The sequence below is a fragment of the Amphiura filiformis genome, chromosome 11, assembly GCF_039555335.1.
Source record: "Amphiura filiformis chromosome 11, Afil_fr2py, whole genome shotgun sequence".
NCBI classification, from domain to species: domain Eukaryota; kingdom Metazoa; phylum Echinodermata; class Ophiuroidea; order Amphilepidida; family Amphiuridae; genus Amphiura; species Amphiura filiformis.
In genome coordinates this window covers 28,662,326-28,689,929 of record NC_092638.1, presented here as the reverse complement: position 1 = coordinate 28,689,929, position 27,604 = coordinate 28,662,326, and the positions used below count along the sequence as shown (strand labels likewise).

The 27,604-nt window shown below is 37.3% G+C and overlaps 1 protein-coding gene across 2 annotated transcripts in view; it reads right to left on the bottom strand.

Annotated features, from left to right (window-relative positions):
• Positions 1-27,604, bottom strand: part of LOC140164680 (oxysterol-binding protein 1-like) — a 148,911-nt gene that overhangs the window by 80,384 nt on the left and 40,923 nt on the right. For both annotated transcript variants that reach the window (XR_011860558.1, XM_072188032.1), the window contains exons 3-4: positions 25,661-25,905; positions 1,483-1,654 (exon numbers count right to left, since the gene is read on the bottom strand). Coding sequence is in view for 1 of the 2 variants with exons in the window: in XM_072188032.1 (XP_072044133.1) it covers positions 1,483-1,654; positions 25,661-25,905 (417 nt within the window). In the remaining variant the exon portion in view is untranslated. The remainder of the gene's footprint in view (positions 1-1,482; positions 1,655-25,660; positions 25,906-27,604) is intronic.

Below are 27,604 nucleotides of genomic sequence, written 5' to 3'. Positions count from 1 at the left end.
ATATGGATCACATCGGAACGTGCAGGTAAGGACACCTCCCTTCAAAAATCCAAGGAGACCCCTTGCCCAACTGTGGACGTCCACGGTTGTCTACCTTACCAGGTTATTGCAAATGACATACAAATGCATATAAGACTATGTCTCACCTGCCGGTGCAGGATCAGGTCTCATTTCATTTGCAAAAAATCAAATGGGTCCACTTAGCTTTAAGGAATGGAGGTCCTCGGTTCGATAGGAGCAAGTCATAAAGCAGGGTCCTCGGTTACAAATAGGTGTGTATGCCTGCCTGTTAATGTGTTGATTATTCACCAAACCCTACCAAACTATTTAATAAGAGCTGCTAAACATTCAGATTTTTTAATGATGGGAGTTTAGTTCAAACAGGTAGTTGAACACCAAATTGTGCAAACAAGGTTAGAGTTGAACGTAGCCATGGACTCATCCATCCTGTTATGGTTCAATCATGTGACGTTGCATCCTTGGTGATGTTATCTGTGAATTGTGGTTTGCTGTATGGTAAAGTCCAGTTCATGAACTTGGATACACATACACTTGTGATGAGCTTTAATTGCTGCAATCCTAGCCCTATCTTATCTTTTCACATCTATGATCAATTTGCAGCTCAAAATCAATAGCCCAATTTACACAATTGAATCACAAAAATGTGTTTACTGCAGATGTATGAATTATTCTGTGAAATGCCTATGATGTGTCCTGGTTTTTAAAAGGTGAACGTGCAACTAGTGCCATCATCGCGGTCTACGCTTTTGCTGATATGTTGTTGGTAAAGAAAGTTGATCCGATGTCGACATATCATTGTTGGGCAGAAATAACCTCATGTGTCATTAGCCCCTGAATATGTTTAAAGCAAAACCTCCAATGTAACTGGTTGGCAGTTTTGTTTTAAACATGTTCAAGGGCCACAAACACACATGATGTTTTTCCCAACAATGATATATAATTGTGTATCTTGTCCGTATATATTCAGGAATCTGGATGGAGGTCACAGAATTAGAGAAGGAGAACCCCGACTCCACATACCACCATGTACAATAAGTGCCGTCAGATATGGGGAGAAAATTGGGGATATTCGGGTCCTTGCCGACGGTGCATTGAGACAAACGAAAACAACACTGCTTCTCACCTGAAGCATCTTGGTACCGCGTGCAGGTTACATCAAGTGCGTCTATCCATGTCGCACTTGCATGACAACAATTGCCTCAAGTGCCTGCCGATGGAAACCAAATACCCCAATGTTTGCTCCATATCATGCATGTATATATCAAGATGGCGGTCAAGTCCTGGTTCTCCTTCTCTAATTCTGTGATGGAAGTACACTATTTTGCCCTGCATAAGTGACAAACAAACATGGCCGAGTCCGAGCTCTCCCATCTAACCTCCTTGGGTTATGCATACCATGACAGCTGCAACTCCCATTCCATTGTAGAAATCATCATTGTATCATTAAAAAAACAAACTTACCTTTGCTTGATTTCTTTTTAACTTCCTTACAAGCTTTCTCTAATGTATTATGCTGCTTGGCTAAGGTTTCGATAGTTTCCTCAAGACGTAACCGTTGGTCTCTCTCATACTGCAGCGACTTCTGCCACTTTCGGCCTTGTGTTTGGGCTAGTTCCAGATAATCTGCGCATGCCTGTGGTATGAGAGACAACAGAGTAAAACAATAGATACGTTCAATGATCAAAGATTGACAAATTTTCTAATCAAACCAGTTACCTCATCGTCTGGAATAGGATTAGCGACCTTTGACCATCATGACTATTAATCAGTTCAACTCTGTGCATATTGAACTGATACTGATAGTAGTTACTGCCAAGTGGAAATATTTGCGCTACATCCTTTTTACAGGATTTTTTTGTGCTCTACGCAACTTGTACAAAAACCTTTATTTAATGTTTAAGTCAATGTAGAAAATTTGTAATTCATAAGCGAAATTAAAAACAAGCAAAAATGATGAATAATTATTGTGGTGTAAAAAATTAAACTCATGAAAATTTCCATTATTGCCGTACTTAGTTCCTGGACTTAGTTCGACCCAATTTCGGGTGCAATGTATGATTTGGTCACAACAGAACACATCATGAGATCTGTTAATCACTGGGTTGACTTGATAATCATCAATTGGTTATGTAAGCTATCTCTAGGTGGCCTAGAAGTTTCAGTTCAAAAATTACGAGAGAATTTCAGGATATTTACAAACATTTGTAGGGAATACGCCATACATTCTCACCCTCTACTTGCCTTACTAATATTGATCGGCGAATGAGGTGCAGATACGATGACGACGTAATTCAATTAGCCAATCAGAACCCGTCTTCATATTGATGCCGTAAACTGTGCCAAAATCGGGCATTGCAAAAAATGCAAAGGGTCTTTGCAAATTGGTGTACGCTAAGTTTAGGGTCTCTCAAACATAAGTGGGATCAAGACAAACCAAAACTGTTCCCAAGTAATGATGAGCACCCAACACAAACCCCCGGTGGGTTCAGTTTGTATTTAAAGGTAGGACGTATGACCGTTCCAGGATTTGAAAATGACCCTATTTCACGGGGAATCGAGGACATTTGCAGCAATTTTACCCCTATTTTGCGCTGAAATCAAGGAAAATTTGCCCCAAATACCTCCCCTATTTTTATCATTTTGAGGACGATTTTCATTTCACCCCTTATCACGAGGAATCAAGGACATTTTTTTCAAATAAATACCCTATTTTTACCATTTAAGGACGCTTTTGAATTTGTACCCCTATTTCACGGGGTAATGAGGACATTAACGAAAACTGTAGCGGTAAAACACGGACGAAAGTCCTAGAAATATACCCTATTTTTTTTTTTTTTTACAATTTTGCTCCAAAACACCCCTAATTTGGACAATCGTGAGCAATTTTGTCCTCGAAAATTCCGCGGACATTTCTTGAAAAGTACCCCTAATTGGAACCATCATGCGTACACATTGTCAGTGAAGACTGAACCCACCGGGCACAAACCTGCATGTGTTATAATATTAATAATGCATGTACCATACTTCTCATGTACATTTAAGTGTACAACTTGTGTTGGCTTTATATACATCTCAAAAATTGGCATAGCTCGTAATTATGCGGTACCGTTGATTGGTTGCTTACTACATGATCTGCTGATAGTCAGCAATATATATGTGACGTGTCATGTCAAAAGGAGACACTTTTGGGCAGGTTATCAATTCTGAGGTTTTTACATATCTTAAATATAGAGATATTTTGCTCCACAATCCTGTTTTCCCCAATGAAATCGGACATTCCTAAGTGAAGATATTGAGTTTGGAAGAAATGGTATTATAAAACTGGAAATTGAGATATCGGCCTTTGAAAATATCATTGACAATATTGAGAGCAGGTATTACCTTGAAAAATATCTCAAAAAGTACAAGATGGCAGTTATATTCCGGTCTGGAACTGTCAGACAATATTTGAAACATCATTAACATCACAAATTCGCAACAAACCCAAATTGTGAAAAAATCACCTCAGGCAGATTTTTTGCTATTTCTCCATTTATGATCCTGCCCAAAAGTGTCTCCTTTTGACATGACACGTCACATATTATTAAGCCCTTCCAGTTTGGAAAAGCCGTTGCCTGCACATGCATACTCGGCCTAAAAGGAATCCTGATTCCTAGTTTCCGAAAAGGAATCCCGATTCCTAGTTTCCAAAAAGGAATCCTGGTTCCTAAAAGGAATCCCGGTTCCTAGTTTCCTAATAGGAATCCCGATTCCAAGTTTCCTAAAAGGAATCCCGGTTCCTAGTTTTCTAAAAGGAATCCTGGTTCCTAGCTTATAGTTTGACAAGCAATACCAGAAGTACTTGGAATCAACAATCAACAAGCAAACACAAATTGCCCATCTATGTTACATGAAATACATACTTCCATTGACAAGACTAGACTCTTGTCAAGTCAACCACGTCCCGAAACCAACTGCAACTATATACTATATCCTAAGTCCATGTGGTGGACATCTGGCGAATTAGGCCTAAAATGTATAACACATCCAAATCCAATCATAAACTGCAGTCAAGTTTATAGCCTATATGTCATCAACTCTACATGTACATGTACAATACAATTTTGAGTCGCTGTAAGAGAACAAAACACCTTCCTCTATAAAAATGCCTTTTTAGGAAGCAATGCATTCACATGACAAGACAACTTCCACTATATGGACCACAATGGCCTCATCCCAATGCCATAGTTCAATAACCTAAATTAAACAATCAATAGTGCCAAATTTGACCTCAAGTTGCAGAGTATGAGTTTTTGTACCCAAATTTTCAAAGTTCATTCAAAGACTGTACAAATGTATTGGGGTTAAAGAAATGTGCCCTGATAGATGAGCATGTCGTGGATCCTACGTTCAGTCAACTTGGAATGACACAAAGTTGCTGTCTAAGTATCCAAGTCTGTAAATGTGATAATTTTCGCGCTACATTTTATTTTCACGCTCAAAGAAGCTGCCGCGAAAATGTAAACACATGAGGGGTCACGAATATGTACCTTTTGTGCATAGATCTATGTATGAAAAGTTAAAACATGAAATGGGAAATAAACAAAATAGCTGGAAATTGGCTAATCGCAAAAAAATACTCGCGCGAAAAATGATTACTTTTACAGTACTTAATAGTTTGTTCAACCAAAGTATGGTTAAACCAGTTTCCTTTTGTATTCCTGTACTTGTTTTGTTCAGGATATGTAAAGATTGCTAAACTTTCAAAGGGTCATATTCTCAAAACCAAGTTTAATTATACGCCTATTCTAATTTTCACAAATTTATTACAAAATTCCAATTTACACAAATTAAACTATGCTGAACCTGAGACGATATAAAGTTATATTCGTCTCAGGTTTAACCTCATTTTGACTTGAATATATATCGAAGTAGCTATTAATACTTGATAGAATGCACATAAATATCATAAAACCTGTAAATTTATTTGTGAGACAAAAAATTGTAATTTGATGGTATGTGCAAGATTTTTGTTTACCATATCTATATCTTAAAAAGCCTATATACTATATTAAATAAAACTTCACTATACAAAACAACGAGAATATGAGTTGAACAAACTTGTTGGAAGCTGTGACCTTGGGTGGCAATTTCAATGTCAATGTCACAGTCAGTAAGGCCAAAAAACAAGTTGTTTGATTGTCCTAATCCCACTTTACCCTAATCTGGAAAAACAAGAGGAAATATTTATTTTGTTTGGCTATATCTCAAAATCAATATTCCTGACCTACATGTACGACTGATTTTGCTTGATCACATCACATTTGAGGTGTTGCACTCCTCCCTAATATTGAACTGCTATATTTTTGCCATGTAGCAAAAAAATTGTAGCTCCGTAGTATCAGAAAAACGTATGCAAATCATTTAATATACACTGGTCCGACTAACTGTACTGAAATACTATTAAAAGCCAGGGTTAAAAGCCCTGTCACCATCAAATACATCAAGTTAAACCCTGGGCAATTTAAACAGCAAAATCGTACGGTCAAAATACTTCTGTAAATAATTTACCAGTAATGTGCCACACCTTTGTTAAATTGTAACAGCTCCCATTTAGGAATTAAGTGAAAGTCAAAAGCATTTTATAACTGACGCTTTTACATGTCAACCGTGATTTGATCAAATTGATTCCCCTTATCCACGATGTAATTCCTAACCGTAACATCGAGACGTCACCATCGGTTACATGACTTCCAAATGCTAAATCGTGCATGCATACAAGTATTAAATTAATGAGAGGGGATTTTTAAGAATAAAAAAATATAAGCCGCTTTTTTCTCATCTCTACCCTCTCTCTGTTCCAAGCAATATCGTCAATCTTCGTTGCCATGGCAACTCTTATACCTGTCACCGCATACTAATTGACTTTATCTATTGAAAGTAATAGAAACAATCTCATCACAAGCATGAATGACTTCAGTCGTCGCCGCACTCGACCAACAACATAGTTGAAGGGCTTCATAATCAACCAACTTACTTGACAGTTTTTTTAATTTTTACAAAATTATTGTGGATCCGTCAAAATCATGCCAAAATTTTACAAAATGTATTCTTAAACTTTAAAATGGATCACTGTTTCTTCTTTCACCAAATGACCCTCTCTCTTTCGTCACACTTGCAAACAAGTGAATTAAATGTTTGAAGTATGCAATATCCTTAAAATGATATTTTGAATCATGTAGGTTTGTAGCTAAAGAATTTTTAGTGTGGGTGGTATTTGTGGGAATTTTCGGTGAAATTGACAATTTTATTGAAAATTGCCTAAATTTAGCCAAATTCTGTGTGATTTTGCCATTTTTGACACATGAGTGCTGGGTGCTAGAGCTTAAATTGTTTATCAGTGGTGGGCTCTAAATCTGAGTGCCGGGCTCCGCCGCCCGCCATATAGCTACATCTCTGGCATCACAAGATATTTCAGTTGAAATCCACACATCTCCTACTGGAAGACATCTTAATCTCCCAATTTCAAATGTGGTTACCTGAATGGGTGACTCCATTTGAAATCTGCACTCCCTGTGTGGGAGATTCAGGTCATGTTTTTCATAGGGGGTGCATGAATTTCAACTTGAATAGACCAATTTGTGCCCTGCATTGCATTTTGTACCTAAAATCAGTTCTAAGCAGACTACAAAATTCATATTACTATCGTCTCACACCCGGGGTCCAACATGTATTAATTTGAACAAGGTCTGATCCCGGGGGAGCTGTGAGGGGTCTTTAGGAGCTAAAAACGGTCAATATCCTTCTTGGCTTTCTGGTTGGAAATCTCCTGAATTTTAAACAGAAATGTGAGAAATATAAGCAATTTTGGGGTCTTTTAGAGCTGAAATGGTCAAAATCATGGGTCTTTCAAGCGCCCTAGTTTGGTAAAATTCTGATTTCTTTCGGAGCTGTGCGATCCAAAAACTTGGGTCTTTCCCGTCAGCATTCCCATATGGTCATTTGCGTTAAGTGACCCCTCTGAGTCCAACAGCATACATGTATGCTTGATATCGTGTGTGTACTGTTCAAGGACTATACGTAAAAGGAATTGTGTATTTTAGTTTATCTGTGTCCTGTCTTCCTATTGTTTGTCTCGTCTCAAGTTTAGCGTAACACCATGTTGGATTCTGTGGCAGATTTGAATTGCGCACGCTAACCTATAATACACACAAGTAGAAGGCCAACTTGTCTGTATACTGGCGACTCAACAGCATAAACGCCTTGATTAGAAACTGCCACCGCAAAATCCAACATGGCATTACTCTCAACTTGAGACAAGACACACTATATACATGTACTTTGCAGATTGTTCAGCTCACAATAGGTGATACTCATAACATTGTAGATTGAATGGCGCAGTTAGATGCAGTACCTTTGCAAAGTGCAGAGTGCGTTTTGCATGAATTTACACAAGTATAAGCTGGGCCTTTATTGCCGTATGTAGTAACAAAAACTGAATATTTTTTCGCATAATAGGAGTTGAACACAATAATCCTAAGCCCGGGTCCTAGACAAACTTGTGCTTATTTTCTTCTGGCTGCTGTTTCTTACTTCTTTTTTATATATTTTACAAGAAGTGGAGTTGAAGGTTCATCTAAGGGAAAAAACAGTTTAGTGCACTTTAATTCTATACATGACAAACACATCAAAGTTGAGTGCTTTCAATATGACATTGATCTACTTGAAAATGGTTGATATTTATATAGATATATAGATAATGGCAAAAGATGAGTGAACCTTGGAACAGATATTCTGACAGACATAAACGCTGATCAATGTTTTACAAAGAATGTAATGCATAGCTACTCAAAACAAGCAGTCAAAACCAATCAACATTATATTCTATGCACTAGGAAACTTGATTGAATACCCGACAGAGAATGACATTGATGCAGGCAGCTACATGTTTTCAAGTCAATTTTCTATTTTTTTATTTGTTGGTATTACCGTATTTACTCTATTAAACGCCTTAGGGGGCGTTGCATTTTTGAAAGAGAATTTTCAATGAAAAACTCGCGAAATACAACTTCTGGAATTCACGAAATATAAAACTTTTGTTGGAAATTCAGGGAGCGTATGTTATACAAATACAAATACTATACAAAATGTTTCCACCTTTGCTCCCATTCATCATCAGTCATTACAAGTGAGGAAAATATAGTGCCCTTGCAGAGTCCTCATGTATTTCCAGATTATTATGTACAGATAGATCGCATGGTCACATGGCACTACAGGAAGGGGAACCCCCAGTGGTGCTGCGGGATGAGACATCCTATTGGGGGGAAACCGAACATGATTGGGGGAGGGGGAAACCGAACATGATTGGGGGGGGGCAACAGGTCAGATGGGGGGGGGCTCACAAGCCATTTTTGGCAATTTTCCTATGGGAATTTCTAAACTTTGAAATCCACCCTCCCTGTGCCTCTATGATGCTACACCACTGGGACCCCTCAGCTCCCAGCTTTGATTTGCCACTGGTTAGCTATCTGGCCTGGTACTGAAGTAAATTTCATCATAATACATAGAGATGTGTTGTAATTATGCTTGTAAAAGTGCATCATTAAGAGCACCCTACACACTGAAAATGATGACATTTCCCGATTATAGCATAGATATATGCCAAATGAGAGACAATTGTGGCACTGCCAAGAGGGGGATCTCAGCTCCCAGCTTAGACCCTCCCTCGGGTCCATGGAGAACGACTGGTAATGTAGATTACATAGCATTAAAAATCAACCCAATACATGGACCCTCCCAGTCTGTAAGCAATTTGACTTCCAGTTCCCACAAAATGCTGGGAGTTCACTTTTACGGATTTGGAGTCACGCAATCTTTCTATATACCACGTCCATGTTTTCACTACATTAACGTTTGTGTAAGCGACTAAAACAACGAAATTGTATCCGACCAATCAACGCAGCTTGGCAGCGGGGATATTTGAAAAGGCTTCCTAGCTAAATAATGTGCAAACATTTGCAAACCGCCGCGATAATATACGCAATATGGACAATAGGCCTAAGTCCGAGTCGAGTGGTTGCCTTTTATTATTGCGCGTACCATGGGTCTATCAGATGCGTGCCACTTGAGCTCAATACCTCTCAGTTGTTGACAAGCAATGACAAGTGTCCCATCCGATCTTGCGTCACATCCCGCGCATAGCTTTGTGCTACCATATTTGAATTGAAACTGGGCGGGGCTTTTCGTAATTGACATCAGAATCACCGGGCTTCGTTGAGCGAATATTTGGAAGTGAAATCTCTAACACTTGGAACAGTCTCGGCGTGGGGAGCGGTCACTGAATTTTAGCATTCAATATAGGAGGTGTGATCAGTGGAGTGGCATCAATTTGAGCTAATTCGTGTAGAGAGAGGAATTGGTTTTGGGCTGTGTATTTAGAATCGGGGGTGAAGGACTATGGCATATTTTGGTAGGCTATTAGGCCTATGTAATTATGTATCGTTCCATTATCCAGGCCGGACCGAACCGAGACTGTGGGACAGTCTACTCCCAGCTTTGACTACGCCATTGGTCAGCTACATGTATTTGGCCTGATGCATGAAATACTGAAGTCATACAAGTACAATTTCTATCAGATATGTTATGCTAAAAAAAACATGCATCTTTAGCTCTATTCTGCAAATTTCTATCAGATATGTTATACTAAAAAAAACATGCATCTTTAGCTCTATTCTGCAAATGCCAAAAGTGTTTCCATTCGTACATGCATGCCAAATGAAAGAACACGCACATGTTGCACTATGTGAATGCATGCTGCATGATCGGACCTCTCCTTACATCATACATGCAGCATAGGAGTATACTTTTTTTCAGATCGTCAGTCTGAGCTGAGCGTTCAACTTTTTGGGCAGGCCATTCAGCAGAACGGAAACAGGACTATATCAACCCTAGAAGGTACACATATTTTAAATAATGCACTTTGAAAGCTCTAATTGCATTTGTTAACTGCTATTTAAAGAAATGCAGTTAATTTAAAAGTAAACATTCAACCATAACAAACAAACAAACACACAAAAACAAAACATGTAAATCAATTTATCCGGGCCATGAAGCAGCACACTCAACTCAATTACAGCAATATCAATAGGACTAGATCTCACCTCTGCAAATATTTCCCTCTCAGGGTATGATCCAAAACAACATAATATTCCACTGGTGATCAATCGTCAATAATAAAATTCCCTACCTATAGACACGAGAGAGCAGGTACTTCCACATAGACTTGTTTTTATGTGGCGGGAAATATCCTCTGCATACATCTCGACGCTTAAAGAGTGGGACATCCCATTGTAACATGAGGGGGGATGGGTATAGTACGAGCAGGGTTTAGCAGTCAATAAGATGGCATTTAAACATCAAGACATCATACTTTTGCTTATCATAAGGCTGGTCGATATAAAATGTGAATTTGTATATAATGTTGATTCATGCGCCAATGAATTAAACAATTATTGATTTTGGCCACTTTAAAATTGAGAAAGCATTCCCAGGTGTGCAAATAATGTCTACCATCTGCTATTATTGTGAATTCAAAATACAAGAAATGGCGAGGGTGAAAAAAGGTCTTTACGTACCTGCATCAAGAAACAGGTAGCAATAGCCACGGTCATAAACAATCATTCCACAAATAATCATTAGTTATTGACAGGTTCTTTGGTACGGTACTAAAAAAAATGGAAATTTTTGTGTGATTTTAATTTTTTGCACTTTACCAATTCTGAACTATTTCACTAATTTTTTAAAATTTGCAATTGTATACTTTATTACATTAACAGATATAAAAGAAATATATTTGTGGTTGTTATTTCCGAGGTAACTTGCTTTGAATATGCATGGTGTGAATATATATGTAGTGTGAAAATTTCCACTTTTGTCGTATGCCTGCATACTGGATGTTGAACGAGAGGAAGGAGTCTGCCTTCATGGATTACCAATATACATCAATACGAGAACCTGGCTGTGTTGAACTCACAGTCCAGGACATGGATCTAGATACACCAAGCGAGGTCTCACTTCAACTCTGGGAGCCACAGGAGAATTATTCATCTTGATTGGAAATATACTCCAGAGGGCAGTATTGCAGTAGCCAGTATTAGCAGATTGCACTGAACAGTTAATTAGCCATATCAGGCTAAAAAAAATGGCTTGATGGGAGTAATCCGGCCTGTCGCCAAATAATTTTTAATATTACCCAAATCAAGCAATGCATCTTTTGTGGCTTATCATGTACCAAATTTAGAGATGCACTTTCATCTCAAATACAGGGTGTTCCACTAGTACCATTTTGCATTGTGAATGCTCGTAACTCTTTGTGAACATCAAATTATTTTGACACCAAACATGATATATTTCCTTCCATATTATGAATTGAAGATCACAATGACCATTAAATGTTAAAGGGGCGTTGTCAAATTTTTTCTTGTGTTTTCTCTATTCAAAATACCTTAATTTTTCGCTGTTAGTTTCAAAGTTTATTTAAATGTTCAAAGTAGTAGCACAACCTTTGGGACACTCTGTACATCTACAATTCAGTTTGATTTCGCATATTATTATACTTCAATTCCAAAATCATAAAAAATTTAGCAGGCACTTTCCTCTCAAATACATTGTACAAGCCCAATTTGCCACACTTTCCACCATATTCCATCAAAAATCTTGAAACAAACTTTACTTGAAAAGTCTTCTTCAGCCTCGGGAAATGTGTCAATTTAATTTGTCACGTTACCATGGTTACTTATCCTAACCTCCAACAAGATTTCTGATTCGGTTACAATTTATCAATTCTTCACAAATCATGAAATGTTTGAAGAATACGAGCAAATCCACAGGAACTCTTTAAATAGACAATTCCATTTAAAATCATCCTTCCCCTGAGGTTTTCACTGCCATAGTAATTCCAGTTGCAGGGATGCCAGTGGCCTGAAGTGACTTTGTAAAAAAGCCTGACAAAGCATGCAAATTTGAGCTATAATGCCTCAAAACGGGCTGAAAATAAATAAAAGTGCGGAAATTTGGAGTAGCAATTGTCTGAAAACTGATATCCCTGCAGTTGCACCCTATGTTCCAGTCAGAATATTGTTTTTGCTAGTTTAATGTTAAATTCCAGTTGATATAAAATTTGCACAATTTAGCCAAACATCTTCCACATCTTCTCCACTTTTTAGGGATAACTGAAATTATGCTGATTTGGCCGCACAACAAAGGTTTGTTAAGAACTTAAGGGCAGTGTAATGGGAGCGAACATGGACCTTTTAGAACATCATTATTTCTGAATTGTATGTCAAAAGTATATAAAACTATACATTTTTGAAAGGAAATGAGTCAAGGAATCCCATGGTGACGTCAGATTTGCTCAAAAATCTCGAGTTTTTGAAAAAATCACAAAAATTCACTTTTTACCCCAATTTTTTGTGACAACTTAGAAAAAATCTGTTCGAGTAAAAAAATTCAGTTAGCTTTTCATAAAGAAGAGACATTAACTTAGGGAAGGTTTTTATATTTTTTTTTTAATTTGTCTCTTTTTTCGAAATATTAAAAAAAACATGTGAAAAAAGCAATTTTGTCACTCTATTAAGCTAAAATTGCACATAATAGTGTATATTTTTGTTTAAAACAAATATTTTGAAAAAATGAGAAAACCTTCCCTAGGCTTTAATGTACTCTAAATGATAGTGCAAAAAGTTTACCTTTTGCTTACATATTTTTCGAGTTATCTTGTCACAAAAATCGTGCAATATTGTCAAAAGTGAACTCTGAGAAATCGACGTTTTAGTAAAAAAATGTCAAAATTATGCACAAAACGTCCTTATAATTTAAAACGGTAAGACTTTCACGCTTGTAAAAGCTGTATCTGGTGCATGGTCTAAATATGTATCTTTTTGCACCAATAAATCTATAATGTCTGCTTTCAGTGCGCCAAAATTCAAAATAATTAAAAAATCTAAGTGGCATTTTGACTGCAAATTTTTGTTTTGTTTACACCACATTTGCTGGCGTGAACAACATACCTAGTGCGCCTTGACTGCGTTGGACATACGCGCAGAGTTGCGCCACGTCACGCTTCGCCGAATCGCAGCGTAATCACAATATTTCGCATTCAGCGCATTTCTGACTCATTATTTTCCCGCCAATTTACTAAGCTGTCTTGAGCCATGTGACTTTTTAGAGTTGAAAAGAGTGAAACAAATCAAGCAAAAATACGAGTAAATATTAGCAAGTTGTATTTTATCAGTTTCAAGTGAAAGAATACATCTTAGTGTTGATAAATATCAAGAAATCTCAAATTCGGGCTTGAACGAATGTGTCTTCCATTACTCTGGCCTTAAGATTTGTAAAAACAAGAGTGTGCAAATAAGGAATAAAAAATTGTTTGATTGGTGTAACATAAAAAAAAATCAGGGTACTAAGGTTGGTCAGCAATTTTGTTTTTCATACATCAAGCAGTAAACTGTGTATGATAAATGCCTTGGAACATTTGTTTTGTTTTTTAAATTTTTTTTTTTAATTTTTAATTTTGTTAATTTTTGTGCAAAAAAATAAGAAAATAGTCTGGGGTCAGGCCTATTTTTAGGGTCGGTCAGGTTACGCCAATCAAACGATTTTTTAGGCCTAATGTCATCAATATTCATAAATGTGCAAATTACATGACAAAAACTATGAGGCCAAAAATGATTGCATCTGGAATATTAAATCTAACTGTTGAATTTGGTCGTAATTCCAGAATTTTCCTCAGAAGGGGTACGGACAAGGGGTTGACAGTGATTCGCCGATTCTCCAAATTTGGCCAAATTTGCACGCTTCGGTATGCTATACAGAAGTTGCCGGAATCACAAATTTGGTACCAGCATGGGCGCCGCCATCTTGGGAAAAGGGGTGCTGGCGACCGTCGACTCGACGGTCGCCAGCACCCCCCTAACGCTGGCCCAGCAGCTCCCAGCACCATGACTACGGCGTAACAGCACGCGTTCCCGACTGTCAATCATCAAGGGTCAATCACCTCGAGCTTGACAACGATATCTGAATAGACTATTGCCAAGTCTTACGTGTAGGCGCGAAATTAAGGTTAATTTTTGTGATTGAAACAGTATTTTTCTTGTATAAATCTTGGTCTGGAGAGTGGGATTGTTGGTCGATTTGATGTATGTAATAAATTAAGTTAATGGATGCGCTAAAAATATTATTAAAAGTGTTAAAAACAGCTATTCAACATTTGAAAAAATACGCTGTTGCAGGCTTGAAGAGGTCTAACCTTGGTTGCAGCAAGCCGTGATTTTCACGGGTAATTTTATTTCTTGAACGCGGAGCACGGGCGCGATGCAGCCGGTAGAAATCGCGGTAGTGTTCCAGGCCTACGCGATGGCAAGGTAATGGCGGCTTCCCTAGTTGTATTACTTTTTATCTCAAGTGTCACTTCCCAATCTTATTTATTTCCTGGTACGGATTTCAAATGTATTAGCCCATTTGAGCTAAATATAGATTTCCCATTTGTTGCACTTTTGACAATTCTGCCTTAATCAATGTTTTATATTTAAGCCAAGAATATTTGGGCAAGTACTACCAATAAGTACACCACTTTGTTTCAAGAACCATCTATATGCAGATTGGGTTACGTGCTAGAGGAATCTAAAATTGACAGAATTGATCGAAATTTAAAAGGCTAACTCAGGTGCAAATAGTTCATTTGATAAATGATTGCATGCAGTAATATTTTGTACAATACTAGTATATATGATCATTCAAGAAAATTTGGTTTCAAAATCATAAAACAAGCTCATACAAACTTAATGTATTTAAGGTTATCAACTATTTTAAACTGTTGCGATTTGGTAGTTCACAGCATCTTGCGAATGGTAGTGAGCTTTGGCAAAAATTGCATTGATCATTTCATAGCGAGTGTGTAGAAGAATTCAAATATCATAGAAATACTTTTGTAGATCCTGTGGTTCTTAAGTTATGTTGTAAAGAGTGCTGAAACAACAACACTTTTGTTAAATGTACATAACTCATTAACAACAATAAATCACACAACTTTACAACGTACATGTGATTTGTAGAATGAACTTTTGCAAAACATCAAATTGTTATTTTTCAATAATATAAATTTCCAGTGCCCAAAATGTCTAAGTGCAATGATGTAATGGTTATTTATGCTCAATTGTCGTCAGCCTTCACTGTATTACTGGGACATCACTGCACTCGGACAATTTCGGTGCCCGGGAATTTTGAATATCGCGTGTTGAGAGACGGGTGTTTTTATTCATTGTAATGGTCACTATGAGTTTGTTTTAAATAAAACCATGTGATTCGTGCTTGATAATTATTTATCTTACATATAAGGCATCATGTTATGAATGCCGGAGACTCCCTTTAAGCTTTTCAGAGTTTTGAAAATAAAAATAAACCAGAAAAGGTCAAAAGATAAAAGGGTACCTAATCAAGGCAGAAAAGATTCTGCATGAATGCACTCCTCAAATAGCACCATGCTATGAAAGTATCAAGCAAGCGACAGTTCCCTACCGCTATACCAAATAACTGATGAACCAGGCACTGACTAATTGCATCTCTATGTGCTGTGTTTGTTTTATGCCCAGAATTTAGTTAGTGGTTTATATGCGATGGAGAGAATCAAATTTAATTCAGCCACAGATTATCGTATTTAAAAAAACCAAAAAAAAACCACAATAGCAGCAGGCACCAATTTCAATTCTTCCCTACTGTATCTATGCACATTTATTCATTCATTCGTTCATTCATTCATTTATTATTCATTCATTCATTATTTATCTATAACATTCAGTAGAAAAGCCAGGTAAATCCCAATAGTGGCATATAAAGTAACAAAATGAAACCCTAAAAAAACATAATGTACAAGAAACGCATCATTATCCCCTCTTGTGCCGTATTGGGGACCCACACTTGCCTAAAACAACCAAATGGGGACATACAATTCTAGCCTAAAACCCAACAATTGGGGACATTTGTGTGTCAAGTTTGGGGAGATTGTGTGTGTGTCAACTGGGGACATTTCTGTACAAAAACACCCAAAACTTATCTAAAACCTACAATCGCATGTGTCCTACACCCCCTGACAACCGGTGGACATTCAAATTAATGCCATTTTTGGCACTTCAAGGGGGTACTACACCCCTGGCCAATTTTGTGCCTATTTTTGCATTTTTCTCAAAAATTATAGCGCATTGGTGACAAGTAATATACCGTATTTCGTTGAATAGTCGCCCCCCCTCAAATAAACGCCCCCACCACTTTTTTCAACCAAGATTTCAAAAATTCCGATATTTCCATGCTATCTTGTGTAGTAAGCTTACCAAGTTGCTCACATGGTCGCGAGTAGCAGCAATAAATGGCGAAAATCTGCATTCGAACCCGGAAGTGAACCAAAAGTCAGTGTCAAAAGGTCATAGTTCGTCATTTTAGCGTGACTTTTAAGCTTACCTAATGATTTTAATGGGAATTTTCATGCTAAAAATGACCTCTAATAAACGCCCCCCCTTGGGAAAATGTAACGCCCAGGCGTTTATTCGACAAATACGGTATGTATATTATAGGGCAAGGACTACAACTACTGCACTGGAAATTTTATTTCAGCACAGACAACAGTTGTGGAGTTACAGTCAAAAATGAGGGAAAACCAATATTTGATCAATAAATCAATAAATACTTGCCTTGAGTTGCTGAATTTTCAGTACAGTAGTTGTAGTCCTTGCCCCAATAATATACATATCTTACTTGTCACCAATGCACTATAATTTTGGAGAAAAATGCAAAAATAGGCCCAAAATTGGCCAGGGGTGTACATATAGTACCCCCTTAATTAAGCTAAAATTAGCTGTATATAAATTGAGCAAAACCACTCCAAAACGGCCAAAAATAAATAAAAATGCAAATTTTGGCAACAGAAAATCATGAAAATTCTCATGCCTGCTAAGGACACCAGTCAATAAAACATACAGTGACTGTATACACATCACTTGGATCATTAATACATCATTTGGATTTGATCATACCATGTACATTGTACATGAGAATGGCACATACTTTAATATTAATGACAAACTGTCTGCTGCACATTGTTAAAACATTTCCCGACAGGTCATTGTCATGTAAAATAATATCATGGTTGTATGGTCCTTTCTCACTGCAATTACAAAATTTATTCAGTTTAATTTGTCCTGCACATGACTGTCATTACGAAGTCACTTCAGTGATTCCCTCAATCTAAAGAGAATCCAGTATGATATTACATGTTTCTAATAAGGATGAGTTTAATAGCTAACATTATCTGCAAGTGATTATAAGATGTTAAGACCAAAAGAAACCTAAGGCCTAAAAATATAATGTCATGTCCATATGGACAAAACAAGTTACACCAGGTCTAACTTTAGACCTGATATAACTATGGAGATTAGTTCTACAGAGAAGGAACTTCTTGGCAGTGTTCGAAATAAGCGCTTATCCTCTTGTCCAAAAATCACTGGGGACAACCATATTGAGATGTGCACTTATCCTCTGGACAACCACTATATTCTACTTCTTAAATATGACACATTTTGGGGACAACCAAAATGTTTTGAGGACAAGCAGAATTGATAATTTAGTTGTCCTGAGGACAACCTTCATATTTTCCTTATTTCGGACACTGCTTCTTGGTATTTACATACCTTATTCTATATTATTATAGATCCTGTTAAAGGCAAATGCATGTAGTAAAATATAGATAGCTGCAGTTTCATTTTTGGCCTTTACTAAGAAAAGAAAAGAGTAAAGGGATCCCTCCCTAAGTCTAACCTCCGTAGTTAGACCAGATCTAAAGTTAGACCTGGTCTAACTTGTTTTGTGCATACATGTACTGACCATAAAAGATTTGTATTGCCCTTTTTGACCCACCCTAAAATCAGAAACAATAGGTCATGTTTTTTGGGGTTTTTTTCATAATTGAATTTTCACATTTGGAATAAAATACACAAAAATGTTGTGAAAATGTTTTGCCTGTTTTTAATTCACTGCACAACTCTGATATAAACAAGCCTAAGAAACCCTATAAATCATTGTTTACCAGGTATTGAGTGCTGAACTTGCATTTTCTTGACATTGTATGTGGCAAAAAATAAAAAACAAATAAATAAACCAACCCTGAACTTTGGAGCTCTAATACAAATATTTTTGTAGGCCTATAAATAAGGACAATATAAAGTTGAAATCTATACACCATAGATGGAAAACATGATCTTAATGATCTGCATGCCATCCAATAGGCTTCAACATAAGTTTATGGGGTTTTTCAACATATCAAGAGCTACCTCAAGCACCACCCAACCAATACTAGACTTGTTTACATTTTAATGCATTTTTCACGCCGATTCCAAATATGGTCATGAAAATTTACAATTCTGAAATTTTGAATTTTTTTAAAAACTTGTCGTCTACAGTTGATGTCATGGTGGAGAAAGTTAATCTTCCACAGGGAGTGTGAATAATGGGTGACTCCATTTGAAATCAACACTCCCTGTGTGGGAGATTAAGGTCATATCTTCAATAGAACTTTCCATAGGGGTGTATGGATTTCAACTGGAATAGCCCATTTTCATCAATATTGGAATGGAGGTCTCTTGTCTACTTTCATCAAATATTAGCCGTCTCTGGTCTATACAGATGCATAACTTGAATGGCGCTTTGCATCTGTTAGCACAGCGCTCACCTTCCTTTTATAAATCTCACATAAAAGAAACTGCAAGCTGAAGGGAATTTTATACACATGTCTTATTCTTAACCTTTGAAGCTTTTCACCAAAAAAGTCAAATATTTATATATGCTTTCAAGAGCATCTTTATAGTAATACCTTTTAATAGAAATGTGCAGCTTCTGGAAGTTTCAAACCATCAGAGCATAAATCTCACTTTCTACCGGTTTTATTCACTGTGCAGGCACTAGGATCCACAACATGCTCATCTATCAGGGCTCAGTTCTATAACCTCAATACATTTGCACATTCATCGAATGACCTTTGAAAATTTGAGTACAAAAACTCATACTCTGCAACATGAGGTCAAATTTTGCACCCTGATTGTTTAATTGAGGTTAAGGAACTATGCCACTGGGGTGAGGCTATTGTGAACCATAGTGAGGGGAATGGAGCAATAGATGTTGCATATGAATGCATGTCGCCCGTGTATGGCATACATAGCCAAGATGATCACATTGTATCTCATACTGTTACATGTCTGCTCGTGTTAATAATTAAGTTACAATTATGCAGTCAACAGACAAATTAATCAATTAATAATCCCTAGTAGTATGCCCATGCTGTCACTGTTAAGGCTAGAAGAGGTATTGTTGGTCGAAGCAACCTAAAAATCAATTTTCATTATCTAGATCAATACATTATTGAAAAATAACACCTTGATGTTTTGCAAAAGTTCATTCTACAAATCATATACTTTGCAAACTTGCTTAATTTATTGTTGTTAATGAGTTATGTACGTTTTACAAAAGTGTTGTTGTTTCAGCCCTCTTTACAACGTAACTCAAGAACCGCAGCACCTATAAAAGTATATCTGTGATATTTAATTCTTCTACACACTCGCTATGAATTGAGCAATGCAGTTTTGCCAAAGCTCACTACCATTCGTAAGATGCTGTGAACTACCAAATCACAACAGTTTAAAATAATTAATAACCTTAAGGGCGTACTACACCCATATATTGGTTTGATTGGTCTAAAAAAATATTTTTTCATTTATAACTAGGCGATATATGCACGGATCATGTGAAATAAAAAAAATATGAAAGAACGTTGTTAAAGTGTCATTTTTCACCTATTTGTCTTAAAGTTGACTGGTTGGTAAGGACGCTTATACGATCCACGTAGTCTTCTTCACAACCGGTTTCTGCCGTTTCTAACATTCATCGATATTCACAAACAGTATTAGACTTGCTACCATTACAAAATACGACATGCCTATGTATATTTAGGGCTGACACGTCAATTTGTATTACCAATAGGAAATACACAGGTCAGAAATTTGAGAATAATTCTTTAAGATTTGGGAAAAAAGTTGGTAGCCGCCTCATTATGCTACCTAATCAAAAATGTTGTTGAAATAAAATTAAGGATCGAATGCGTTTTAGTGTCAAAAAAGGCAAAATTACCGTCCAACTTTCGCCGAATTCTGCACCCTTGCGAAGCCCTCGGGGGTGCACAGTTAAATCGAATAAAAATATCCGACCTTTGCGATCAAAAACAACAAATTACAACATTAGACCATGTTTGGACATACTATAGGCAAAAAAAAACACTATTGCCAAATAATATAGAATAGAACATTTGACATCAACTTGACAAACTAATGAAGAAAATGTGCTCCATAAACATTAAGTAAGTGAGCAAAACAATTCATATTCAAATGCGTGTATAAAACTGAACAGGGCCGGACGGCTACAAGACTACCGCAGAAGTTCAAAGTTCTCGTGTTGCCAGATTCAAACATGAGCATGTATGCCTAGCACCTTCTCTTGGTAAAATCCCTGATAAAATCAAGAAATGTATGTTGTGCCTCTTCCCTCCCGTGAAGTGGCGTCATGGGGGATCATGGGCGTAGCTAGGAATTTTTAAGGGGGGCAAAGGAGTGAAAGGGGAACCCTCATTCAAGGGGAATTTGTGACAAAACAAAATAGGCTCAAAAGTACAAAAAGACTCTAGTAAAATTCTTCAGGGCAACCGCATCCAAGGGGGGGGGGCGGACTTAGCCTGAGTCCCTGGCCTCTCACTCGCAAAATGGCGGACAAACATGGCGGCGGCTCGTATACAGCACAGTGCAACGGCCGTGCGTATATTCGAGACTGGAGGATTTAGTCTAGGGGCGGACTTCCCACGGGGTGGGTAGCTTCCCCATTGTCCCCTTATGTAGGGGCCTCACGGCACTGGACGTATATGAGAAATTTGCTCAATTCCGCAATTTAAGACATTTTAACAATTCCAATTTTAGACATTTTAAATGGTAGGCCCTAATAAAGTGAGTAGAAAAAAGTGAACATATTAAATAATAGTAGACCTATTAGGGCCTATACCCGGGGTATATTAATACTTGGCTTTTGCAATAATATAGGCCCACGTGCCAAAACTTGCATGGCTTGCCCCTTCTCGCCTGCCTAAAACTGAATACCGGCTGCCATGTAGGCCTAGGTGTAGGGGGATAATGTTTTGGTATGTCGATAGAGGGGTTGGCATGTTAAAGTGGGGAGGGCAAAGATTTGTTGGCATGGGGAAAGCAATTCACCGCCCCAGATGGCGAGTTGCGATAATATAAACTGAATCAGCGGTGTAAAGCACGATAGGCCTACAATTCCGCAATTTAATGATAGGCGACATTTTAAAGGTAACACGGAAAAATAAAAGTAGCCCGGGGTCATAACACTACTAAAATATTCAATAAGCATGATAAGGGGCTCACTAGGGGATTTCCAAATGGTGTAGGCCTACCAACTGAAATTTCTTACCTCTTGCATTCCCCTTCCCTTCCCCGGCCATAATCGCCTTTGTTGTCCCTGTTTGTTGTTATAGTATTAGTGGTTTAGCCAAACGCCGAGTACTAAAGACAAAATCTCATCCCGAGAAAAAAAATCATCAGACATTTTACACGAATCTGATTACTAGCTAAGCCTATGATAGGCCACCTACATCAATTGGCCTACTGCTGATAGGATCCTATGCCAAATTTATACATTTCAAAAATACCAAATGACAATTTAAATGACTTAGGCCTACCGGGGTATCCTTCACTTTTAGACATTATAAACAATTTTAATTTTTCACACTTTGCTGGGATTACTGGAAAGGCCTTTAAAATTGTATAGATGGGAATGTCTAAATGCGAGCGTAGGGCCTACGTAGCGTGCCGGATAACGTGTAGGAAAATTTTCATGATTTTGACTGCGTAATACTGTAGCCTACCCGTGACGTGACTTCCAAAAGTGCGTGTTATTCAAAAATCAGTCGTGTCCCATTTAATATATGTGCACCAAATATCGCTTTCCCCCCGTCGATCTGCTCAATTTCCCCAAATTCCTTTCCCCCGGCCCGTCTTGGCTTGTCCATTTTTTCTCCTACTCCATGGCTCCCTACGCCAGAATTTGAGCTGAAAATACCTAAATATATACATGCATAAAACACGGCAACTGGTTATGACGCAATAGATTGTAGTCAAAATTTGCGTGTCAAAATTCGGATACCGTGGCGAGTGCAGAATTCTATGGAATATATTTGCTTTTTTTTTGCCTTGGATAGCGACAATGATAGGTAAGACTCAAAAATATTAATCCACTTAAAATATTATATCACTGTTACAATTTTGGAGTTCCTAGTTGAAATGGATTAGAAAATAACGACAAAATAGTTACCAAAATCGGCAAATCTTAAGCTTACGAGTCTTATTGAATATGGTGGGTATAGGTGACGAGAAATGCAATTTTTTTCAACATTGCTGTAGTATGGTTGTGGTAACCTGTTACCTATATGGCTTAATTAAGTTTCAGTGAAATAATGTCGCTAGTTACAAATACAAAATATAGCTCAACATTGAAAATAGAAGCATTTTAACCAGTTCGTTTTTGATAGACGTGGAGCACTGAAAATCACCAAGTTCATGAAGCCATCAGGAACCACTTATTCCCATTTTACATATCAACATTATTTCTCTAATGCGTTGGCAACACGTATCCAAAATTTTAACGAAATCCGTTGATCGCAAGCTTTCCAAAATGAAGTGAATTTAAAGCATGAGTGATGTACCTCCTTTTGGCTTCTATCTTCAAAAGCATGTAAGCTACATTCATACCGATGCCACCAATATAACGAGAAGATTTGCCCTTCATTTTGCATACCACTTTGTCCAATTTTTTTCTCATTTCTTCACAAAATGCAAAAACCATAAAAAATGTGATGGGTGTAGTACCCCCTTAAATTAAAGCATGCAATTATTGTTTCTGAAAGTGTTTTAAATATTTTACGAATGGAATAAAATTTTATTATTTCAGTTTGTACATTTAATGTAAATTGGATGTTCAGTAACTCGCCAGCAAGATGGTTACCTAATTTCTTTGTAACGGGATCACACACTTTTTGGGGATGATGGTACATGCGGTAGACTTTCTGTGTGTTTACACAGAGCACTCTGTATTTATACCCAATACCTGGTAACCTACAATCTGATTCACCAACAACCAGCACGTTTCTCAGCTGATATGTTTATGATAAGGGTTGTGGTGTGTACCGGAAGTACTGGAAAATAAGTGGAAATGTTTTCCTGACCCCAAGCTGCTTTTAAGGTTATGACGGGACATGAATTTAAGTTCACAAAAGAAGAGCAACACCCGGCAAACTTTAACTGTTGTGACTGACAGAAATACCAGGTGTCACACCGCATGATCTACCTCATGAGGTGGAACACAGTTGCCGAGTGTCCACAACGCATCATTCCAAACTGATCTGTTTCCACTGAGCACATTAACCGGTAACATGTACTCTAAACTACATTGGGTTTCAGAGAAGAACGGCAGTCCCTTGCACAGATTGACGCGAGCGTCCTGTTCAATAAGCGACATACGCGGAGCTTTGTGTTCACTTCAAGGGCGCCGACCAGCGATTTGATGCACAATTGGCCAATCAGATTATCGGTCTGTTACTATGATTGTCAGACGATTGATTCAGCCAATCAGAACCACACTTCAGTGTTTACGCTCTGCACACTCTCAAAATGTAAACAAGTACAGTTCTTCTCTGACAAAAACTTTAAACCGCATCACCCGCCAACCTTTCCCCAGAAGAAACATGCAGTTTGTGTGGGATTCATTTTGATTGTGGTTCACAACTCAAAAACCAGATCATAGTGATACTTGGATTACATGTCACACTTCGCTGACGAATAATGAACCAAGATTTGACTGCATACTCACATGTCTAGATCACAAAACTGACAAATCACACTCCTGGGGTCACACTCCAGCAAAACCTTACAATATGAGGCTCCATCCAGCATGGATTCAGGGATATGATTAGCTTTATCTTTAATTTATGCTTGGATTCGGATTCAGGATGTGTTAACACAAGGATAAGCCTCGGATAATCTAATTCACTATGGACCACAATGGCCGCATCCCAATGGCATAGTTCAATAACCTCAATTAAACAATCACTGTGCAAAATTTGACCTCAAGTTGCAGAGTACAAGTTTTTGTACCCAAATTGTCAAAGGTCATTCAATGAATGTACAAATGTATTGGGGTTTTAGAACTGCACCCTGATAGATGAGCATGTTGTGGATCCTAGTGATTTTGGTTCCACACACATACACAGAGAGCCTTTGTATCTGCACCATAATAGATTGCATTCAGAGCACATTCAGAGCAAATTTACTTTCTCCAGGCAGGCTACCTTACAACATATCAGTGCGCATCATGCTCTCATATGTGCCCATCCACCACAAACTGGTCGTAAAGTCGGCATTTTCCATTTTGAGATACAATCAAAAACAGTATATGGATTTCTATGTAAAATATATAAGAAAGTTGACCTTTGATGAACCATAACTTCACTTCCAGATGTCCGATGAAGCTGGTTGAGGTGTCATTTTAAAGCTGAAAGTGCATTCTTTCCAAATCTGCAATAAACAGACAATGATCTGGAGCCGACTTTACTACCACTTTGTGGTGGATGGTCACATATTATACACACAGCCAAAGTCCATCTTCTGGGTCAATTGACCACACTATTTCAAATAACCTACTTGCCGATGACATTTCCAGGGTAAAAAAAATGACAAATGTAAACAGAGCAACCTACTCTTGACAGATAGTAAATCCTTCATCTTATTGATGGCACTAATGCTGCTGCATACAAATGATGAAAACAACCTCTGTCCGGCATGATGATGGATTAAACCATCATACATTATGTATATTATATGCTGGCTTAAACACAAGTCTGGAAAAAGTGGAAGCCAAATTTCCCACCCAGAAAACAAAATTTCCCATTATTCCTTTTGAAAATGTATATAATTTGCATGTGGCCAGCAGGAAAATACATGAAAAAAAAAGCACATGAGAACTTGGGAGATTAAGCCTGAAAACGGGCTGAAAAAGTGAGAAGGAGGAAATGCCTGAAATCAGTCAAATGTTTAAAACTTACATCCCTGATATGTAGCCTACATTATGGGAAGGCAAAATTTGGGTCGGGCGAGCAAAACCCCCGTGGCTACCAGTCATTGCTCTTCTGCTTTGCATGCATGCAAGGGGTCAGAGGTTTGATTTCCGGGGGTACCAAGTGATGTTTTTGTTCATCTTCATTCCATTTGTGTTTATTCTTTCCCCTCAATAGCTGAAAAACATAGGTTCTGTTGGGGTTAAGGATCATGTATGTAATTTTAGAACTTACCTTTTTGAAGATTGATCCCGATTTTATGAAGAAAGCTCCCCTTGGATGTCCCATTCCTTTTTTAAAGCAATTTTTATTGAAGATTAATCCTGATTTTATGAAGAAATGATTTGTGGAAAAATATCTGGTATAATTTTAACTAACAAAATCACTTACATTTATCATGGCATTAGATGTTATTCTAAACAATGTGGTCCTTTCATTGATTCCTTTGAGTTTAGCCGACGCCTCTGACGGGTCCTTAATCGCCTCCAGTTCACCGAGCGCCCTCTGTAGTGCTGCACCATGTTTGGCGATGAGATCATTGCACGTGTTCAGGTCATCTAGTTTGCTGGTTAGAATGCGCAGGGTACTCTGGAATTCATTGCGGTCTACCTCTGTTGGAATATCATTCTCCTCATCTGTAGAGAAACAAGAAATGTCAAAAGCTAGTGTCAAACTGAGGTGCATCATCAATACAAACCAATTTTCCAGACCAACACTATGAACTGAATAGTGGTTTCCAAACCTCACTCAGTCCACTTCAGGTTCAAATCAAAACAAACATTAGCAATTAGCAATCATGATTATAGTAAAAACTCACTCAGTCCATAAGGTAATTTTCTTATTATGGATCAAAGAGGGCTGAGTGAGTTTTTGGAATTTGGAAACCACTTATCAATGGTTTTTCACTTTATACGTCTAGGGTAATTTCATTCTCGGCCTTTATTTCTATCTCACTAAAAATTGTTAAACACAAGTAAATGTTCACTTTTCCCGTCTATGTAAGTCAAATCACTAGACCTACTTATGAAAGTAGTGCATGTATACAACAATATATTTTTTAAGTCATTGCAAACATCTGACAAAAAATGTAAAATGTAATTTGATCAGTCTTTTGTGACATGTTGAGGTAACCATGGAAACAACATTGTAACCTCAAGAGGTAAATCAAATTTCCAACACCTGATTAATGTTGTTGGCGCATACACTAGGATCCACAACATGCTCATCTATCAGGGGTACAGTTCTTAACCCCCAGTACATTTGTACATTCATTGAATGACCTTTCAAAGTTCAAAGTTCAAATTTATTTTATCAATCAATATCATACATAGCATAGCATATATAATAATAACATTGAGTACAATAGATATAGTTTAATAAATATAATAGCAATTAATAATAAGAGTAAATTGCAATAATATTAACAAAAAGATATATTGATAATAATTTGTGATGGTTAATATAACTTGAATACATAATCTATGTAATATATAATATTACTGTTCATGACGTTAATATACAATATATAATAATATGTTTATATATGTGGATATAGGCAATTTACAAATCAGATAATTTATCTTAGTTAATATAATAATTAATGTGGCTAAAATAATATTGACTGACGAGGACCCTGCTAAACGCATAGCGTGGAGCTGCAGGGACCTCAATAATTAATCAAATATAATTTATCATGTGTATAAACTGGTGACGGTATAGGGGACAAAACAAAACAATACAATACAAGTTATCCGACTAGATTATAGAAAGCAAAGAAGGGAAGAAGAAGAAAGAAGAAAGAATAAGGATAATTGAGCGTAACTGTAATAGGGTCAGAATAGGGACAGCTGAATGATTATGAGCACACATTACGGGGTAGTAGCATGGCTATAACAACCGATGAGGGTTTTTTTAAAACAATATTTAAATGAGGCTAAAGAACGGAATTTTTATGTTTGAAGTAAGACTGTTCCAAACCAACGGACCTTGTGAACAGGATGTATTGCTTGCCAGAACAGTATTGGACGGTTCAATAAATGGGTCGTGGCGTGTCTAGTGTCATAATGGTGGGACAGTGTTTGAACTTTAAAAAATTGTTTTCAATGAGGTCAGTAGGTAAAAGGTCATGGTGAAATTGAAACATAAATGAAGAAAGTTGGATTTTATAAATATCATGAATTTTAAGGGTTTTAAGGATGCGAAGAGTGGGTCTGTGTGGGCTAGCCAAATATGATTAGTACATGTGCGAATTACCTTTTCTGCAATCGAAAGAGTGGTTCAATATTGGAATTATTGGGATCAGCCCAAATCATTGCACCATATGACAAATATGGC